General features: G+C 39.3%; 1 protein-coding gene across 5 annotated transcripts in view; it reads right to left on the reverse strand.

The window, feature by feature from the left end:
* Window positions 1–2,427: 2,427 nt before the first annotated feature.
* cdh23 (cadherin-related 23) overlaps window positions 2,428–16,351 on the reverse strand; it is a 258,601-nt gene continuing 244,677 nt past the window's right edge. For all 5 annotated transcript variants that reach the window (XM_083540380.1, XM_083540382.1, XM_083540381.1 and 2 more), the window contains 14 exons: window positions 16,118–16,231; window positions 15,801–15,930; window positions 14,261–14,527; window positions 13,988–14,149; window positions 13,480–13,736; window positions 8,537–8,634; window positions 8,283–8,403; window positions 7,583–7,662; window positions 7,269–7,309; window positions 7,061–7,121; window positions 6,586–6,715; window positions 5,800–5,922; window positions 5,558–5,665; window positions 2,428–4,330 (listed from right to left, as the gene is read on the reverse strand). In XM_083540380.1, the coding sequence (XP_083396506.1) occupies window positions 3,992–4,330; window positions 5,558–5,665; window positions 5,800–5,922; window positions 6,586–6,715; window positions 7,061–7,121; window positions 7,269–7,309; window positions 7,583–7,662; window positions 8,283–8,403; window positions 8,537–8,634; window positions 13,480–13,736; window positions 13,988–14,149; window positions 14,261–14,527; window positions 15,801–15,930; window positions 16,118–16,231 (2,031 nt within the window). In that variant the 3' untranslated portion in view covers window positions 2,428–3,991. The remainder of the gene's footprint in view (window positions 4,331–5,557; window positions 5,666–5,799; window positions 5,923–6,585; window positions 6,716–7,060; window positions 7,122–7,268; window positions 7,310–7,582; window positions 7,663–8,282; window positions 8,404–8,536; window positions 8,635–13,479; window positions 13,737–13,987; window positions 14,150–14,260; window positions 14,528–15,800; window positions 15,931–16,117; window positions 16,232–16,351) is intronic.

The raw sequence follows: 16,351 nt of genomic DNA on the forward strand, positions 1-16,351 counted from the left end.
TATTATTGTAATCTAAAATATAAGAATAAAAAACATTATTTATAATTTTACACATTTACAGAATAATTCGTACGAGTAAGAAAATAAGAAAAGGGAAAGAGAAAAAAAAATTATAAATGGGTATTTTCTGACGTTGTTTCTACTGCCCCCTAGTGGACGCGCTTCTGTTCGGTAAATACAAATTGTTAATTTTGCGTGTTCCCCAATTAAAACACACACACACACACACACACACACACACACACACACACACACACACACACACACACGTGTTTTAAATAATTACTCACTCACTAAAACTAAAGCTTGAGTTTAGCTTTTAGATTCCCAAAATGTTTAGCATCAAAAAGGAAAGATTTGGATAATCAAATTTACAAGCCATGTAAAAAAAACCCCCACAAAACAGGGTAAAGAAATTAATCTGAAAAGCGAATGAAACCGCATGTAACTTACTTTCATAACGTGACGCGCGCCTCGTTGCGCATGCGCAATATCTTATATCTAAATGTCCTTCAATTTCAATATTGAATTCGACTTGCGGTTTTCTTGAAGTGGCAAAGTGTTTTTCAATTATAATAAAAGAATGCCCTACAAATGCAAAAATGCACTACGTTTATATGGTGTATATATTTATATCTCAATAATATCCTCAGCATTTATTTTTTTTTCTTTTGCCGACACTAAAGTGTTAATAAAAGAAATTCTATATAAAAATGAATATTTTATTTCTAAGTCATCCTACTTGTAATACCACATATAGTATGCATGCCTTTTTAAAATATTAAAATATTGAATATTAAATTGTGCACTTTTGCTCCTCTTTGTTTGTCTATATGCATATAGAAGTATACTGTAATGATTTATAATGCACTATCCAGTGTTCCTTTGCTTCTTTCTGTACCATCTCAGCTTAGGAAGTTTTCTTCAACAGTGTCACCAATGACTTGTTCATTCGAGTGAGAAAGGCAGTGGTTAAAATATTGGACTACTACTCAAAAGGTTGGGTTTTTGAGCCTCAAAAACCATATGTGGGAGGTGATAGAACAGTGTTATAGATGGTGGACTTTTGATCAGAAGGTTGTGAGTTAAAACCCCAGCACCCATACTGCCACTGCTGGGTTCTTAACCCTTAACTGCTCAGTTGTATAAAATGAGATATTTGTAAATCGCTCTAGATTAGAAGATCTTCTAAATCAGGGGTCTTCAATCTTTTCCAGGAAGGGCCAGTGTGGGTGCAGGTTTTCATTCCAACCAATCAATGGTCACACCTGATAGTCATTGAAAATGAAGATCATTAAATTTGAACAGGTAGAATTTGGTGTGGACTTGCTTGGTTGGAATAAAAACCTGCACCCACACTGGCCCTTTCTGAAAAAGATTGGAGACCCCTGTTCTAAATGCTAAAAACTTGTGCATAAATTGACATCTGGATTGCTGGACAGCCTTTTTTTTAATCAATGTCTATTAGTAAAAATACTGTATTAATATAATAATCTTTAATACAAAATTAATATAAACTTGAAAGAATAGAACGTAAATGTAGATGCAATGATGCCACAATAGACAGAACACTTACACTGGAGATTTACTCAGTAAAAAATCATTGCTAACTTCACCTGATGTTAATTAACACCTTACCTCAATTAAAACCTCATTTGCACCATTTGATCCAGAATACTGGGATTGCAGTGGGGAGATCTGTACATGACTGTACTGATGAGAACATGACAGGAGCAAACATACAATATGGTGTATTTTTTTTTACATAAATCCTTGTGTGATTGGCTTAATTATGTACTTATATTGCAACAAATATATTAAGTTATTTTATTTTAATAGTAACACATTGAAGTGTCGAAAGGGAAATTCATTACGGAATATGCAATAAAGGTTTTATTTCCTTTACTTCTAATACTTTGAACAAGTTTTAGTACTCTAAGTACTTAAATCTAGTCCCAAGGCTTAATGATATCGTCTCAGTACATTAGTCCTGGTATAGGATTATTGTTTTACCCGACCTCGGGCCACATTTCTGATCTGTATTTAAAATCGAATCTTTTAGATTAGATTTACTAAATATAAAAATAAAACACACTAAAATAGCCTACAACATCTGCATTCTGTTACTGAAGAGAAATGTGTTCCCCTTTTTTACTGACGATCTAATAAACATTTTGAAATTGAATTTTATTTTCTCTCATTATAACATTTCTCTGTCTATTCCTACAAGATGTGTGTACAAACTTGATGCCTGTAAGGTAACTGTGCAGACAGCAGATCCCTCTCACGCAGTAATATCCTGCACGCCTGCACCAATATGGATCGGAATTCTGTTCCTTATTATTCGCAGACTTTTTCTTCTTTTTCATTTATATATCTGTTTTTGCTCCGTTTCCCCCCTGTCCCAGTGACCAGAAGAGAATAAAATTGCTGCATATTTCTTTTATTGATCATCCGACAGCAATTTCCCGTCTAGCACCTCTGAGCTGGTGACATAACACAGAAAAGACAAAAAAAAAAAACATCTTACAAAAAAAAGAATATAAAAAAATAAGGTCAGACACACTTGCATACTTAAAAGTGAAAATAAAGAAGAAAACAAACCCTTTAGATACTACAAGACATAAAAATAAAATACGGCTGATATATTTTTTACTCCGCTTATGGTTTCTCAAAAAAATATCTTTTTTTCCCATTCTTTATATTTTTATATATCAAAACTCAAAGGAAAATAAATACTTATTTAACTTACAATATTTTTGTAATTTTTTCTTCTTTTTTTTTTTTTTTTTTTAAGAGGCAGGGTTACAAAAGTATTTAAATCCAAACTAAAATTTGATTTCATCTTTATTTTTACATGATAAAACCTCATGAGTTTGGTGGAAAAATAAAATAAAATAATATAAAAAACAACAACAAAAAAAAAAAAATCCAAATACACATTTAATTTTCACTGTTCTTCATTTTTCACAATGTCGGTCACAGGTCAAGCAAAAGTCACTGAATTACTGTCAAACATTTTTTAATACTTTCAAGCCACTGGACTCTTCATCCATGAAAGAACAGAGCTCTTGTTTTTTCATATTATTGATTTATTGATTGATTGATTTATGCCTCACTGTGTTTTTAGTCTTCATGGTCTGAAAGATGACTCTCAGGGGAAGACAGATGATTTAGGAAACAGATATCATCCATTGTGTCCAGCTGTTCTTATTGTTTCACTCAGAGAAGAACTTCTTGATTCCTTTTTTAAATATCAAATGTATATTTTTTCAAAACACACCTAAAAATGAAACCTAGAGTTCCTGTTTCGGCCTTTCGCTGGTCTGAGAGGATTGTGAATCCCTTTTTAACCCCCTGTGAGGTTATGAGCATGAAGCAGCACCAAACATTTTCACATTTTTGTCTTGATGTCCTTCGAACCAAACGTCCTTCTAAACACAGTCTTTTATCTGTAGTCATAAAGTTAGAAATTTTTCCAGAGCCTTAGAGGGATGATCAGTGCAAAAATAAATAGATAAAGATCTTTGTTTACATGTAACACCAGAAATAAAAGTTAAAAACTCTAATTTGGAAACAAGATTCTGACATTATACCAAAGCGTTTAAATTTTTTTTGTAATTTTTAAGCTACATTTTGTTCAAAGATTTCCACAGAGTTGAGCGGTCATCTGCCTCAGATTTCTTGTGTGTGTGTGTGTGTGTGTGTGTGTGTGTGTGTGTGTGTGTGTTACTGAAAATTTATTTAATAGGCTTTAAGTAATAAATAAATAAATAAATAAATAAATAAATACATTTTCAAACATTTCCTGAGGCTCGACTTGGGAACTGTCCATTCTGTACAATTCAGACCACCACTGCTTTGTACATACTCATGATTCTCTCACTTGTGGCCTTCCATGTACATTCTCCCATATAGAAGATACAATAAAAGGGGGCCGAGAACCGATCTTTTTTAACTGTCCCTCTCAGACCAGCGAGGCCTCGGCTAGTCAGAGTTCTGTGATCTCCAGTGGGCTTTCTGAAAGCGAGTTGACACCCTTGTTGCGGTGCAGCGGTGTGGATTTTGCTGACTCGGTGCGAGCATTTCTCTCGGCGTACAGCGTGCCGTCTGCGTGCAGCGCCTCCAAAGAGCGTGCCAGCGCCCGCTGGTCATCTTCCGGCAAGCTGTTAAGGTCAGAGGTCAAAAGTGTTCCTGTGCTGCCATGGACTACGTGGATACCATCCGGGCCACGCAACTCCACGGGGTGCTTGTGCTTGAATCGCAGCGTTCCTCTTCCTCCGATGCTCATTCGCTCGTCGTCATCATCATCGAGGTCGCTCTGTACCAGCTGTACCAGGACAGGTGGATGGAAAGGTGGAGGAAAACAAAAAAAAGATTTATTGCGAGTTCTTGGTTAACATTAGGTTTTATAATTTCTGAGATCAGATCGGGGAGAGACGGCATCCTTTAGTACAGTGGAATAAAAGCATGAGTTTAAACATGCACAGAAAAAGTGAGGTATGCAATTATGTCCTGCCTTCATGATATACGAGAAGAAAACGGTTTTTAGATTAATTTGCTGGAAGGATTTGCGAAGAATTGGTATATGTAATACAGTTTTTTACATGCTGAATCGTTTTAAATGATACAAAAGCAAGAATAATCAGACACTCGTCATAAGGCAGCAAGAGGAAGTGTGTGGGCTGCGAACAGGAAATTTAACAGAGGAAGATATAAGTGATGCTATATATGCTAGGGGGAAAATAGAATAGTTTGTGATCAGGAAAATGTTTGCATATTTATATCACTTAGCTATTTTTGGGTCATGCACAAGAAGAAAGTGGTACACAAGTAATGGAAAAGTGATTTCTAGTACAGTGGTGTCAAAGAGTGTGGTGTGAGCATATCATTTTATATATATATATATATATATATATATATATATATATATATATATATATATATATATATATATATATATATATATATATAAAGCAGGAATATACCTGTAAAAAATAACCACATGGGAGGTTAAGAAGCAAGGTTTCAAAACAGGAAAGGGGAAAATAATAGCATTGAATAGAAGAAATTAGAGAATGATCTAAAATACAAAGAACATAATAGTGGGCTAAAGCAGCAATGTCTTAGTAAAAAGTTCTGGAAATGTTCATTTATGTAGCAAATGTTAAAATACTGCAACCCGAAATCAATACCATGGATATCTATTAGTTTAAATATCCACAAGGGGTGTCAGAAATCTGTCAAACAAAAGCGACTGTAAAAATCTAACATAGAAACAAATACGAATGTCCACTGTGAGACACTGCCCTCTAGTGCAGTGGAGTAGGTAACTGCTGAACACTTTACAGACATACACTACTTAGTTGATAAACAACGGATTAAAAGAAGATTCGACGCATATTTCTTTAGTAAACAATGGTAAAAAAAATGTTTAATTGACAGTGTGTGTTCAGAAAAGGTGAATCAGAGATACAGAGAGGCTTTTCGAACAGGTTTGTGAAAGAGGCCACTAGACAGTAGTGAGGGAGAAGAAGATCCAGCTTTTTTCTCCCACCTCTGTGATGGATGACTGGTCTTGGCTGGTCGACTTGGTGACCAGACGTGCAGCAAAGAGCTTTTTGAGTCTCAGATAATCATCCAGTACCACCTTGAGCAGCGAGCCCTGATCAAATAGTGGGATCGGTCATGTCATGTTAGAATATGGAATTAGGATTTCGAGATCTGGTCTGGGTGGCAGTTCAGCTCTCTGGCCATGAACATGTGTATTACCAGAGGTACATTATATTCTGGACTCACCTTAATGGGTCCCTCACGCATGATTTGTCCCAGTTTGGCAATGTTATCATATTCCTGGATGGCAGCTCTAAGGTAGCGGTCATCCTCTGGTTTTGAGGCCTGTGGCTCACGGCCAAAAGTACCCTAAATAATAAATAATCAAAGTTACATTATACAGTCACTGCTATTTTTTCTGCTATGACTATAATTAATTATAGGAAAAAAAATTTAAATAAGGTTGGCCATAAATAATTAGAATGCCTTTACTATCTATGTGGCATTTACATGGATTCCAGGTTTGTCCATTTGATGGTATCATATAACATCATATATTGTTGGTGGTTGACAGTAACAAAGTAAATGTAATTCGTTACTGTACTTAAGCGGCTTTTTTACATATCTGTACTTTTATAAGTTTTTTCATTTGGGGAGACTTTTTCTTTAATTTACCACATTTCAAAGTCAAATATCTTACTTTTTACTCAACAGAATTTTGCCACAAATCAGGGCTTGTGGTATCTTCCTAGCATGGACATACAGTTCAGCTTTAGTTCAACAGCAAAAATCTTGAGAGTAATAAATGAAGGAAGTATCTGCTGACTCTAACTTGCCACAAAATCCGTGGCCTTATTTGCGTGATTTAAGTAACAGGCTTTCTATAACAGCTCTGTTTACTTCAGGGAACTGAAAATAAGGAACTGGATGTAACTGTGTAGGCCTGTTAAAAAGGACTTAGATATACAAATGACAATACATAGTGTTGTTGTGATACAGACTTGCATGCATGTGTGTGTGTGTGAGACTGACGTGAGTCCGAGCGGGGCTGTTCCACAGATCTGTAATGTCACTCAGGTTCTCGGGCAGGTCATCTTCATGATCAGCCTGGGCAGCCAACTCAAGGTTTCTGCAGAATGGGTCCAGCCATACAGGATTGGCTCTATACACAAACACACAAATAAGGTTGATCATGTAAAAGTGAGATTTTCTTGGTGTAATGGGGTTTAGCATTGTAAAGACTTTGCACACAGCTCTGATAAAGTTGGAAGGTAGAGTTTTGCAGTATAATATAATAATGATACATAAGCTTCTGAAGACCATGTTTTCCCAGTGTCATGGGTGTAGTGTTAGGAGGACCCGATAAATGTGCTTATAAAAATTAAATATTTACTAGCTGGTACATTTACATAACCACTAATTTGCAAAAAAGTGATAAAAAAAAAAGAGGCCTTTGTGCATTGTATTTGTGCAGGGCTTATCAGCCGGGGCAGCTCGTCTCTCTTACCCTTCAAACGTGTACTTGTTGGTGTTGGGCATATCTAGGATGTCCATCAGTCCCTGGTTGCCTGGACAGCATGCAGAACAAACAAAGCTTGTTAACGTTACATTATAAGTGCAAAAACACACACACATGCACGCACACAAATATAAATATCTGCAAAGTCATGTTTGTTCATGGTTCTTATGAAACTGGTAACTTCCGAAGAACTCACCTGTCGAACCAGCAACGATGGCTTTCAGCTTCCTCTTGTGACTATCCAACATACACAGAAATATAATAATAAAATAATTACTGAATTACTAAATCACAAGAAAGTCACCTTCACATCAGCTTAATTCAATAAATTTAATTTTACATCCAAATGTTTATGCGCTACTGATGATTTCTTGTTGAACTCCCTGCTGGACCCTTGAGCAAAATCCTTAGCGTCTCTTTGCTGAAATAATATTCTCACTTCTAAGTTCTTATATAAGACATCTTCCAAATGTAAAGTATAAGATGAGAAGGTTTGAAACATGTACTTACACTGTTCTGTAGTACCAATTCATGAAGATAAACAACATGGCAGCCAGAAACAGCAGCACAGCCAGGATTATTATAGCCATCTGGAGAAAGAAAGAGAGAGAGAGAGAGAGAGAGAGAGAGAGAGAGAGAGAGAGAGAGAGAGAGAGAGAGAGCGAGAGAGAGAGAGAGCGAGAGAGAGTGTGTCAAAGAGTCTAGTGTTAAACTCTAGAAGTGAGACTCTGCAATGTTGGAGTAAATAAAACCCAGATACTAGAAGCTTGTAGTCAGAAAAAAGAATCATAACAAATTTTTCTTTAAAGCCGGTTTATGGACTTTATATAATATATCATTTGCATTGTATTAGGTTTCCCACCTACATGTACATGCTGACAAAATTTGTTACAAAACAATTCCAACATTTTCCAGATGCTTCAGGTTTGCCAAATCCTAGTTCCAAAATGTTTTGTTTCCTTGAGTCACTCTGTATTATACAAGTTCAGTTGTTTGTTGTGTGCTTTCTAGGTTTAAAAAAAGATTTTCCATACTCTCGAGCTGAGAGTGATTTTCTAAGCAATTCTACTTATATTCCCTCCAAATAATTATATACTTTTACTTTTTTACTGTGTACTTGATTTGTTTTTGCTTTTCCTTGTGCGTATTTCATTTTTACAGGAAACAGTTCGCCAATTTTGTTTTGGCTTCAGATGTTGTGGACACCCACCTGAAGCGTAGTGAGGTCATCAGGGGCTCGTCCACTCACGGCAGGCTGGACATCCAGGACATTGTAGTTCCTGAACAGATTTCTCAACTGCTCTTTATTCTCGTCGATCATCTGAATAACCCTGTGCCAATGGACCCATAAATCAGTGAGACTTTTCAGTATGCAGTATTTAGACTTTTCATGATTTACAGTTTGAGTACGCTGACAGATCAAGGACTAAAGTTGAAAAACAAAGAATGGACTGATATTCTGACCTCTCCACGTCAAGGATGCGATTGGTCTGTTTGTTGACGACGTGAAGCAGGACATCAGTTTGAGCAAAGTTCACTCTACCTTTTTTATCTACGTGGAACTGAAAGAGATAAAGATAAAAGGAAGTTTCCATTTAAGATTTAATTTTTTTTTTTAAAGTCGGTTCACTATTTACAAACAGCAATAGATTTACCATGAAAGGGCTGTTAAAGAAAAATAATTTTCTATTTCTGTTCCTTTTATACCTCAGCCACAACTTACACCTCTTACACCTTGCCAACAACTAGACACAAATGCCTTTTCAAACCCTGGCATGTAACTATAATTACAATTTTTTTTGCCTTATCAGTTAATTTACATGGTTGGTACTTTAAATGTTGGTACTATGACGGGTAAAGGGAGAGAGATAGCTGATATGATGGAGAGGAGAAAGGTAGATATGCTGTGTGTTCAGGAGACCAAGTGGAAAGGGAGTAAGGCCAGGAACATTGGAGGTGGGTTTAAACTGTTTTATCATGGTGTGGATGGGAAGAGAAATGGTGTAGGGGTGATTCTGAAGGAAGAGTACAGTAAGAGTGTAGTGGAGGTGAAGAGAGTTTCTGATAGGGTGATGATCGTGAAGGTGGAAGTTGAAGGGATGATGATAAATGTCATCAGTGCCTATGCTCCACAAGTTGGCTGTGAGATGGAGGAGAAAGAAAGATTCTGGAGTGAATTAGATGAAGTGGTAGATGGTGTACCTAGGAAAGAACGATTGGTGATTGGGGCAGACTTTAATGGGCATGTAGGTGAAGGGAACAGAGGTGATGAGGAGGTGATGGGTAGGTATGGTTTTAAGGAGAGGAATGTGGAAGGGCAGATGGTGGTAGATTTTGCTAAAAGGATGGAAATGGCAGTGGTGAACACGTATTTTAAGAAGAAGGAGGATCATAGGGTGACGTATAAGAGTGGAGGAAGGTGCACACAGGTGGATTATCTTCTGTGTAGGAGATGCAACCTGAAGGAGATTGGAGACTGTAAGGTGTTGGCAGGGGACAGTGTAGCTAGACAGCATCGGATGGTGGTCTGTAGGATGGTTTTGGAGGCGAAGAAGAAGAGGAGGAAAGTAAGGTTTGAAAGAAGAATAAGATGGTGGAAACTGAAGGAGGAAGAGTGTAGTGTGAGGTTCAGGGAAGAGGTCAGACAGGGGCTTGGTGGTGGTGAAGAGGTGCCGGATGATTGGGCAACTACTGCAGGAGTGATGAGGGAGGCAGCTAGAAAAGTACTTGGTGTGACATCTGGAAATAGAAAGCAAGACAAGGAGACGTGGTGGTGGAATGAGGAAGTGCAGGAGAGCATTAGGGGAAAGAGATTGGCAAAACAGAAGTGGGATCGACAGAGTGATGAGAAGAGTAGGCAGGAGTACAAGGAGATGCGGCAGCAGGTTAAAAGGGATGTGGCGAAAGCCAAGGAAAAGGCATATGAGGAGCTGTATAAGAGGTTGGACACTAAGGAAGGAGAAAAGGATTTATACCGATTGGCCAGGCAGAGGGACCGAGCTGGGAAGGATGTACTGCAAGTTAGAGCAATAAAGGATGGAGAGGGAAATGTGTTGACTAGTGAGGAGAGTGTGTTGAGAAGATGGAGGGAGTATTTTGAGCAGCTGATGAATGAGGAAAATCAGAGAGAGAGAAGGTTGGAGGATGTGGAGTTGGTGAAGCAGGATGTAGATAGGATTAGTAAGGAGGAAGTGAGAGCAGCGATTAAGAGGATGAAGAATGGAAAGTCGGTTGGACCAGATGACATACCGGTAGAAGCGTTTAGATGTTTAGGAGAGATGGCAGTGGAGTTTTTAACCAGATTGTTTAACAGGATTCTGGAAGGGGAGAGGATGCCTGAGGAATGGAGAAGGAGTGTGCTGGTACCGATCTTTAAGCATAAGGGAGATGTGCAGACCTGCAGTAACTACAGGGGAATTAAGTTGAGCAGTCACACCATGAAGTTATGGGAAAGAGTAGTGGAAGCCAGGCTAAGAGAAGAGGTGACCATCTGTGAGCAACAGTATGGTTTCATGCCGAGGAAGAGCACCACAGATGCCTTATTTGCTTTGAGGATGTTGATGGAAAAGTATAGAGAAGGACAGAAGGAGCTGCATTGTGTATTTGTGGATTTAGAGAAAGCGTACGACAGGGTGCCGAGAGAGGAGTTGTGGTATTGTATGAGGAAGTCAGGTGTGTCAGAGAAGTATGTGAGGGTGGTGCAGGACATGTATGAGGACAGTGTGACGGCAGTAAAGTGTGCAGTAGGTACGACAGACTGGTTCAGGGTGAAGGTTGGACTGCATCAAGGATCGGCCCTGAGCCCTTTCCTGTTTGCAGTGGTGATGGACAGGTTGACGGACGAGGTCAGACAGGAGTCTCCCTGGACTATGATGTTTGCAGATGATATTGTGATTTGTGGTGAGAGTAGAGAGCAGGTTGAGAAGAGCCTGGAGAGGTGAAGATATGCGCTGGAGAGAAGGGGAATGAAAGTCAGTAGGAGTAAGACAGAGTACATGTGTGTGAATGAGAGGGAGGGCAGTGGAGTGATGCGGTTGCAGGGAGAAGAGGTGGAGAAGGTGAAGGAGTTCAGGTACCTGGGGTCAACAGTGCAAAGTAATGGAGAGTGTGTTAGGGAAGTAAAGAAAAGAGTGCAGGCAGGGTGGAGTGGGTGGAGAAGAGTGACAGGAGTGATTTGTGATAGAAGAGTATCTGCAAGAATGAAAGGGAAAGTTTATAGGACTGTGGTGAGACCTGCGATGTTGTATGGATTAGAGACAGTGGCATTGAGTAAAAAACAGGAGGTGGAGCTGGAGGTAGCAGAGCTGAAGATGTTGAGGTTTTCGTTGGGAGTGACGAGGATGGACAAGATTAGAAATGAGTTTATTAGAGGGACAGCACATGTAGGATGTTTTGGTGACAAGGTGAGGGAGGCGAGATTGAGATGGTTTGGACATGTGCAGAGGAGGGACATGAATTATATTGGTAGAAAAATGCTGAAGATGGAGCCACCAGGTAGGAGGAAAAGAGGAAGGCCAAGGAGGAGGTTCATGGATGTGGTGAGGGAAGACATGCAGGTAGTTGGTGTAAAAGAGGCAGATATAGAGGACAGGGTGGTATGGAGACGGATGATCTGCTGTGGCGACCCCTAATGGGAGCAGCCGAAAGAAGAAGAAGAAGAAGATCAGTTAATTTACATATATATATATATATATATATATATATATATATATATATATATATACAGTGGGTACGGAAAGTATTCAGACCCCCTTAAATTTTTCACTCTTTGTTATATTGCAGCCATTGCTAAAATCATTTAAGTTCATTCTTCTTCCTCATGAATGTACACATAGCACCCCATACTGACAGAAAAACACAGAATTGTTGACATTGTTGCAGATTTATTAAAAAAGAAAAACTGAAATATCACATGGTCCTAAGTATTCAGACCCTTTGCTGTGACACTCATATATTTAACTCAGGTGCTTTCCATTTCTTCTGATCATCCTTGAGATGGTTCTACACCTTCATTTGAGTCCAGCTGTGTTTGATTATACTGATTGGACTTGATTAGGAAAGCCACACACCTGTCTATATAAGACCTTCCAGATCACAATGCATGTCAGAGCAAATGAGAATCATGAGGTCAAAGGAACTGCCTGAAGAGCTCAGAGAGAGAATTGTGGCAAGGCACAGATCTGGCCAAGGTTACAAAAAGATTTCTGCTGCACTTAAGGTTCCTAAGAGCACAGTGGCCTCCATAATCCTCAAATGGAAGACGTTTGGGACGACCAGAACCCTTCCTAGAGCTGGCCGTCCGGCCAAACTGAGCTATCGGGGGAGAAGAGCCTTGGTGAGAGAGGTAAAGAAGAACCCAAAGATCACTGTGGCTGAGCTCCAGAGATGCAGTCAGGAGATGGGAGAAAGTTGTAGAAAGTCAACCATCATTGGAGCCCTCCACCAGTCGGGGCTTTATGACAGAGTGGCCCGACGGAAGCCTCTCCTCAGTGTAAGACACATGAAAGCCCACATGGAGTTTGCTAAAAAAACACCTGAAGGACTCCAAGATGGTGAGAAATAAGATTCTCTGGTCTGATGAGACCAAAATAGAACTTTTTGGCCTTAATTCTAAGCGGTATGTGTGGAGAAAACCAGGCACTGCTCATCACCTGTCCAATATAGTCCCAACAGTGAAGCATGGTGGTGGCAGCATCATGTTGTGGGGGTGTTTTTCAGCTGCAGGGACAGGACGACTGGTTGCAATCAAGGGAAAGATGAATGCAGCCAAGTACAGGGATATCCTGGACAAAAACCTTCTCCAGAGTGCTCTGGACCTCAGACTGGGCCGAAGGTTTACCTTCCAACAAGACAATGACCCTAAGCACACAGCTAAAATAACGAAGGAGTGGCTTCACAACAACTCCGTGACTGTTCTTGAATGGCCCAGCCAGAGCCCTGACTTAAACCCAATTGAGCATCTCTGGAGAGACCTAAAAATGGCTGTCCACCAACGTTTACCATCCAACCTGACAGAACTGGAGAGGATCTGCAAGGAGGAATGGCAGAGGATCCCCAAATCCAGGTGTGAAAGACTTGTTGCATCTTTCCCAAAAAGACTCCTGGCTGTATTAGATCAAAAGGGGGCTTCTACTAAATACTGAGCAAAGGGTCTGAATACTTAGGACCATGTGATATTTCAGTTTCTCTTTTTTAATAAATCTGCAACAATGTCAACAATTCTGTGTTTTTCTGTCAGTATGGGGTGCTGTGTGTACATTCATGAGGAAGAAGAATGAACTTAAATGATTTTAGCAAATGGCTGCAATATAACAAAGAGTGAAAAATTTAAGGGGGTCTGAATACTTTCCGTACCCACTGTATATATATATATATATATATATATATATATATATATATACACATACTTGTACATCGTCCATGTTGACTATGGCTCCTGTGATGTTCGAGAGCAGGTTTATAAACTCCTCCTGGAAGAGCCAGACACGTTCAGGGATCTCGTTGACGATGAGCTTTACTCTCTGGTCGTCTCGCAGGATGTAGATCCCCACCAGTGCAACATCACTGTGCCCTTCCAGGTCACGTGCCAACACTTCCACAACAAAATAGCCCGGGTCGTAGGCAGTGAAGAGGTCGAAGGTTCGGATTATACCGTCTGTCTGACCTGGACCGTGTAGAGTATAGAACAGTATTGAACAGAACAGACTTAATAATTTGATAAAGTAAGGAATAAAACACGTTATTGGACTTTATTAATGCGCTTAATACATTTATTCCTCTTACACAACAATAGTTTTTTTCAATGATTAAAATTTCTGATTTATTCAAGACTACCACAGTATATTCTTCATCTATTTATAGTTACTAAATGAAACCCAGGGCGAGTTGAAACTGCGATGAGGAAGTGATACGCACCGATAGTGAAGACATTGAAGAGCTCCTCTGATTCGTTTGACTGCAGTTTGATGTAGTGGATGGACAGAATGTGATAAAGAACCAGGCTGTTGTTGCCGATGTCGTTATCGATGGCCTGAACTTTAATCAGATCTGAACCCACTTTAGCGTCTGCTGCTACACCTGCAGAGAAACAGACAACAGATCAAATATTTAAAAATATTTTTTGCCTCTACACCAGTCCCACACCTGGATCTATACGTCACTCCCACAGTAATATCTGCACTCCTGTACCTGCAGTGTACTCCAGCTTGGTGAACCTTGGCGGCTGGTCATTGATGTCTTCCAGGTAAATCCTAACTTCTTGTAGGGTAGGGTCACGGCTCGGGTCGAGCGCCAATCTGTTTCGCTGTGACCTTTGACCTCTCGGTGGCATCCAGTTCCTGTTGCTGGAGGCTTTAACGATGACGGCGTACACTTGGATTTCCTCTCGATCCAGGTCCTTTTTCACTCGTAGAACTCCAGCCACGCTCAATCCAAAGTTCCCCTCAATGTCGCCACCTACAGATCAGCAGAAAGACTCAATGTCTCTAATAGACATGAATAATCATGGAGCCACATTGAGAAGCAAATTCCTGCTGCCAGAACTTCTATCATCCTTTTTCTAAACCAAACCTGTGATTCGCCATGTGAGGCCAAAGTTTTCCTGTAATAGCAAATTCTGTGTTTCATGCCACGAATACCACACATTCACCAACTAGGGTATTTTTCAACATCAAACACGTTGACACTTTTTTTCCCCAATTTTAGTTACAGTGAAAGTTATGGAACGGCTGCTAAAAAATTTACTCCTTTTTGTTCAGCTAATGCAAAAAGAATTTCTCTGATTTATGACCTGCAACACTTCTTACCTTCCCACCTGTGTACACACACCTGCCCTCAGGAGGATCCTCAGGAACAAGGAGGGGTTTTGTGTGTTTACGTACAAAACCGTTTTGTTTTTAGGAACAAAACTGCTTGTGAAAGCAGATCCTTCAAATATAATGAGGAACGTGCTTCTTTTCACGTACGTGCATCAAACTTCAATTTTCAGAAGTTACACAATAGCAACTGCGTCATTTATTGGCCAACTTATTACGACACTAATGATAAAATATCCCTCTGGGGCTTTGTGGTAGCTGTGTCTACGTAGTTTTATAAGCATATTTGTGTGAGATGAAGTGTTGACAGTTTGAACATTTATTTTAATGTTGCTTATAGCATTATGCATTTCTGTTCTTGGATGTAGAGCTGAATCAGTTTAAATCTAGATTTAGACATGTGCTGTGTGTGTGTCTGTATCGATGGAATGCATACATATATAGAATTATACAAGTACAGTCTGATACAAAATGCTTGCATTTCTGATGTAACAAGGTACCCCTTTTTAATGTGAATGCTCCACATAATCCAAATAAGTCTAATCTATTTCATAGTTTTGGAAGGAGTCTGAAGTGTTAGCATTTTCTAAATGTAAGGATGTAAATTTAAGTTTCGGATAGTCCTCAGGACAGAAAGAGCTTGTGCTTGTTGATTGCTTGTCTGTTTACAATTTTAAGAGAGACACACAAGAATAATATTTTGGGCCCAATTTTAAGAGTAGTTATAAGAAATATCACCACTTGAACAGTCTCATGACTTTTTTCATTAACTTTTCTTGTAATTTGAAACAAATATTTGATACAAAATTAGTTGAATTTCATATTCTTATTTGCAATATTGGTTATCTGGTTATTTACACTGGAGGATAAATAACTAGAGTTTGATATACTGCATATACTGTATTTGTCCAAACCTGCAATAAAATAGTAAACCACAGCATTGGAACCTTCATCTGCATCCACTGCTCCTGTAACATTGCCAACCACTGTACCAGAGGGGGAGTGCTCAGGGACAGACAAAGACTGAAACAATGGGCCACCTCTCTGAAAGAGAAAGATAGAGAGAGAGATAGAGAGAGAGATAGAGAGAGAGAGAGAGAGAGAGAGAGAGAGAGAGAGAGACATCAAAATATACAGTAAGCCATATTATTAAAATCCACAGTCATGACCTGGTTTACTGTAAGATAAAATTGATAGCTAAGAACATGAGGGTGAATTAACATTCACTAACCGGTGGTTTGAGGAACACAGGCTCATTGTCATCAATATCAGACAGAGCCACCTGCAGAGGCTGAGTCGTCTCATACGGCACTGGCTGCCCAAGGTCATAAGCTACTACTATCAACTGCGCACACACACACACACACACACACACACACACACACACACACACACACACACACACACACACACACACACACACACACACACAGCATGATTTTCCTGTGCAAAACTTTAAATATAG

The sequence above is a fragment of the Silurus aristotelis genome (genome assembly GCF_946808225.1).
Source record: "Silurus aristotelis genome assembly, chromosome: 4".
NCBI lineage: Eukaryota > Metazoa > Chordata > Actinopteri > Siluriformes > Siluridae > Silurus > Silurus aristotelis.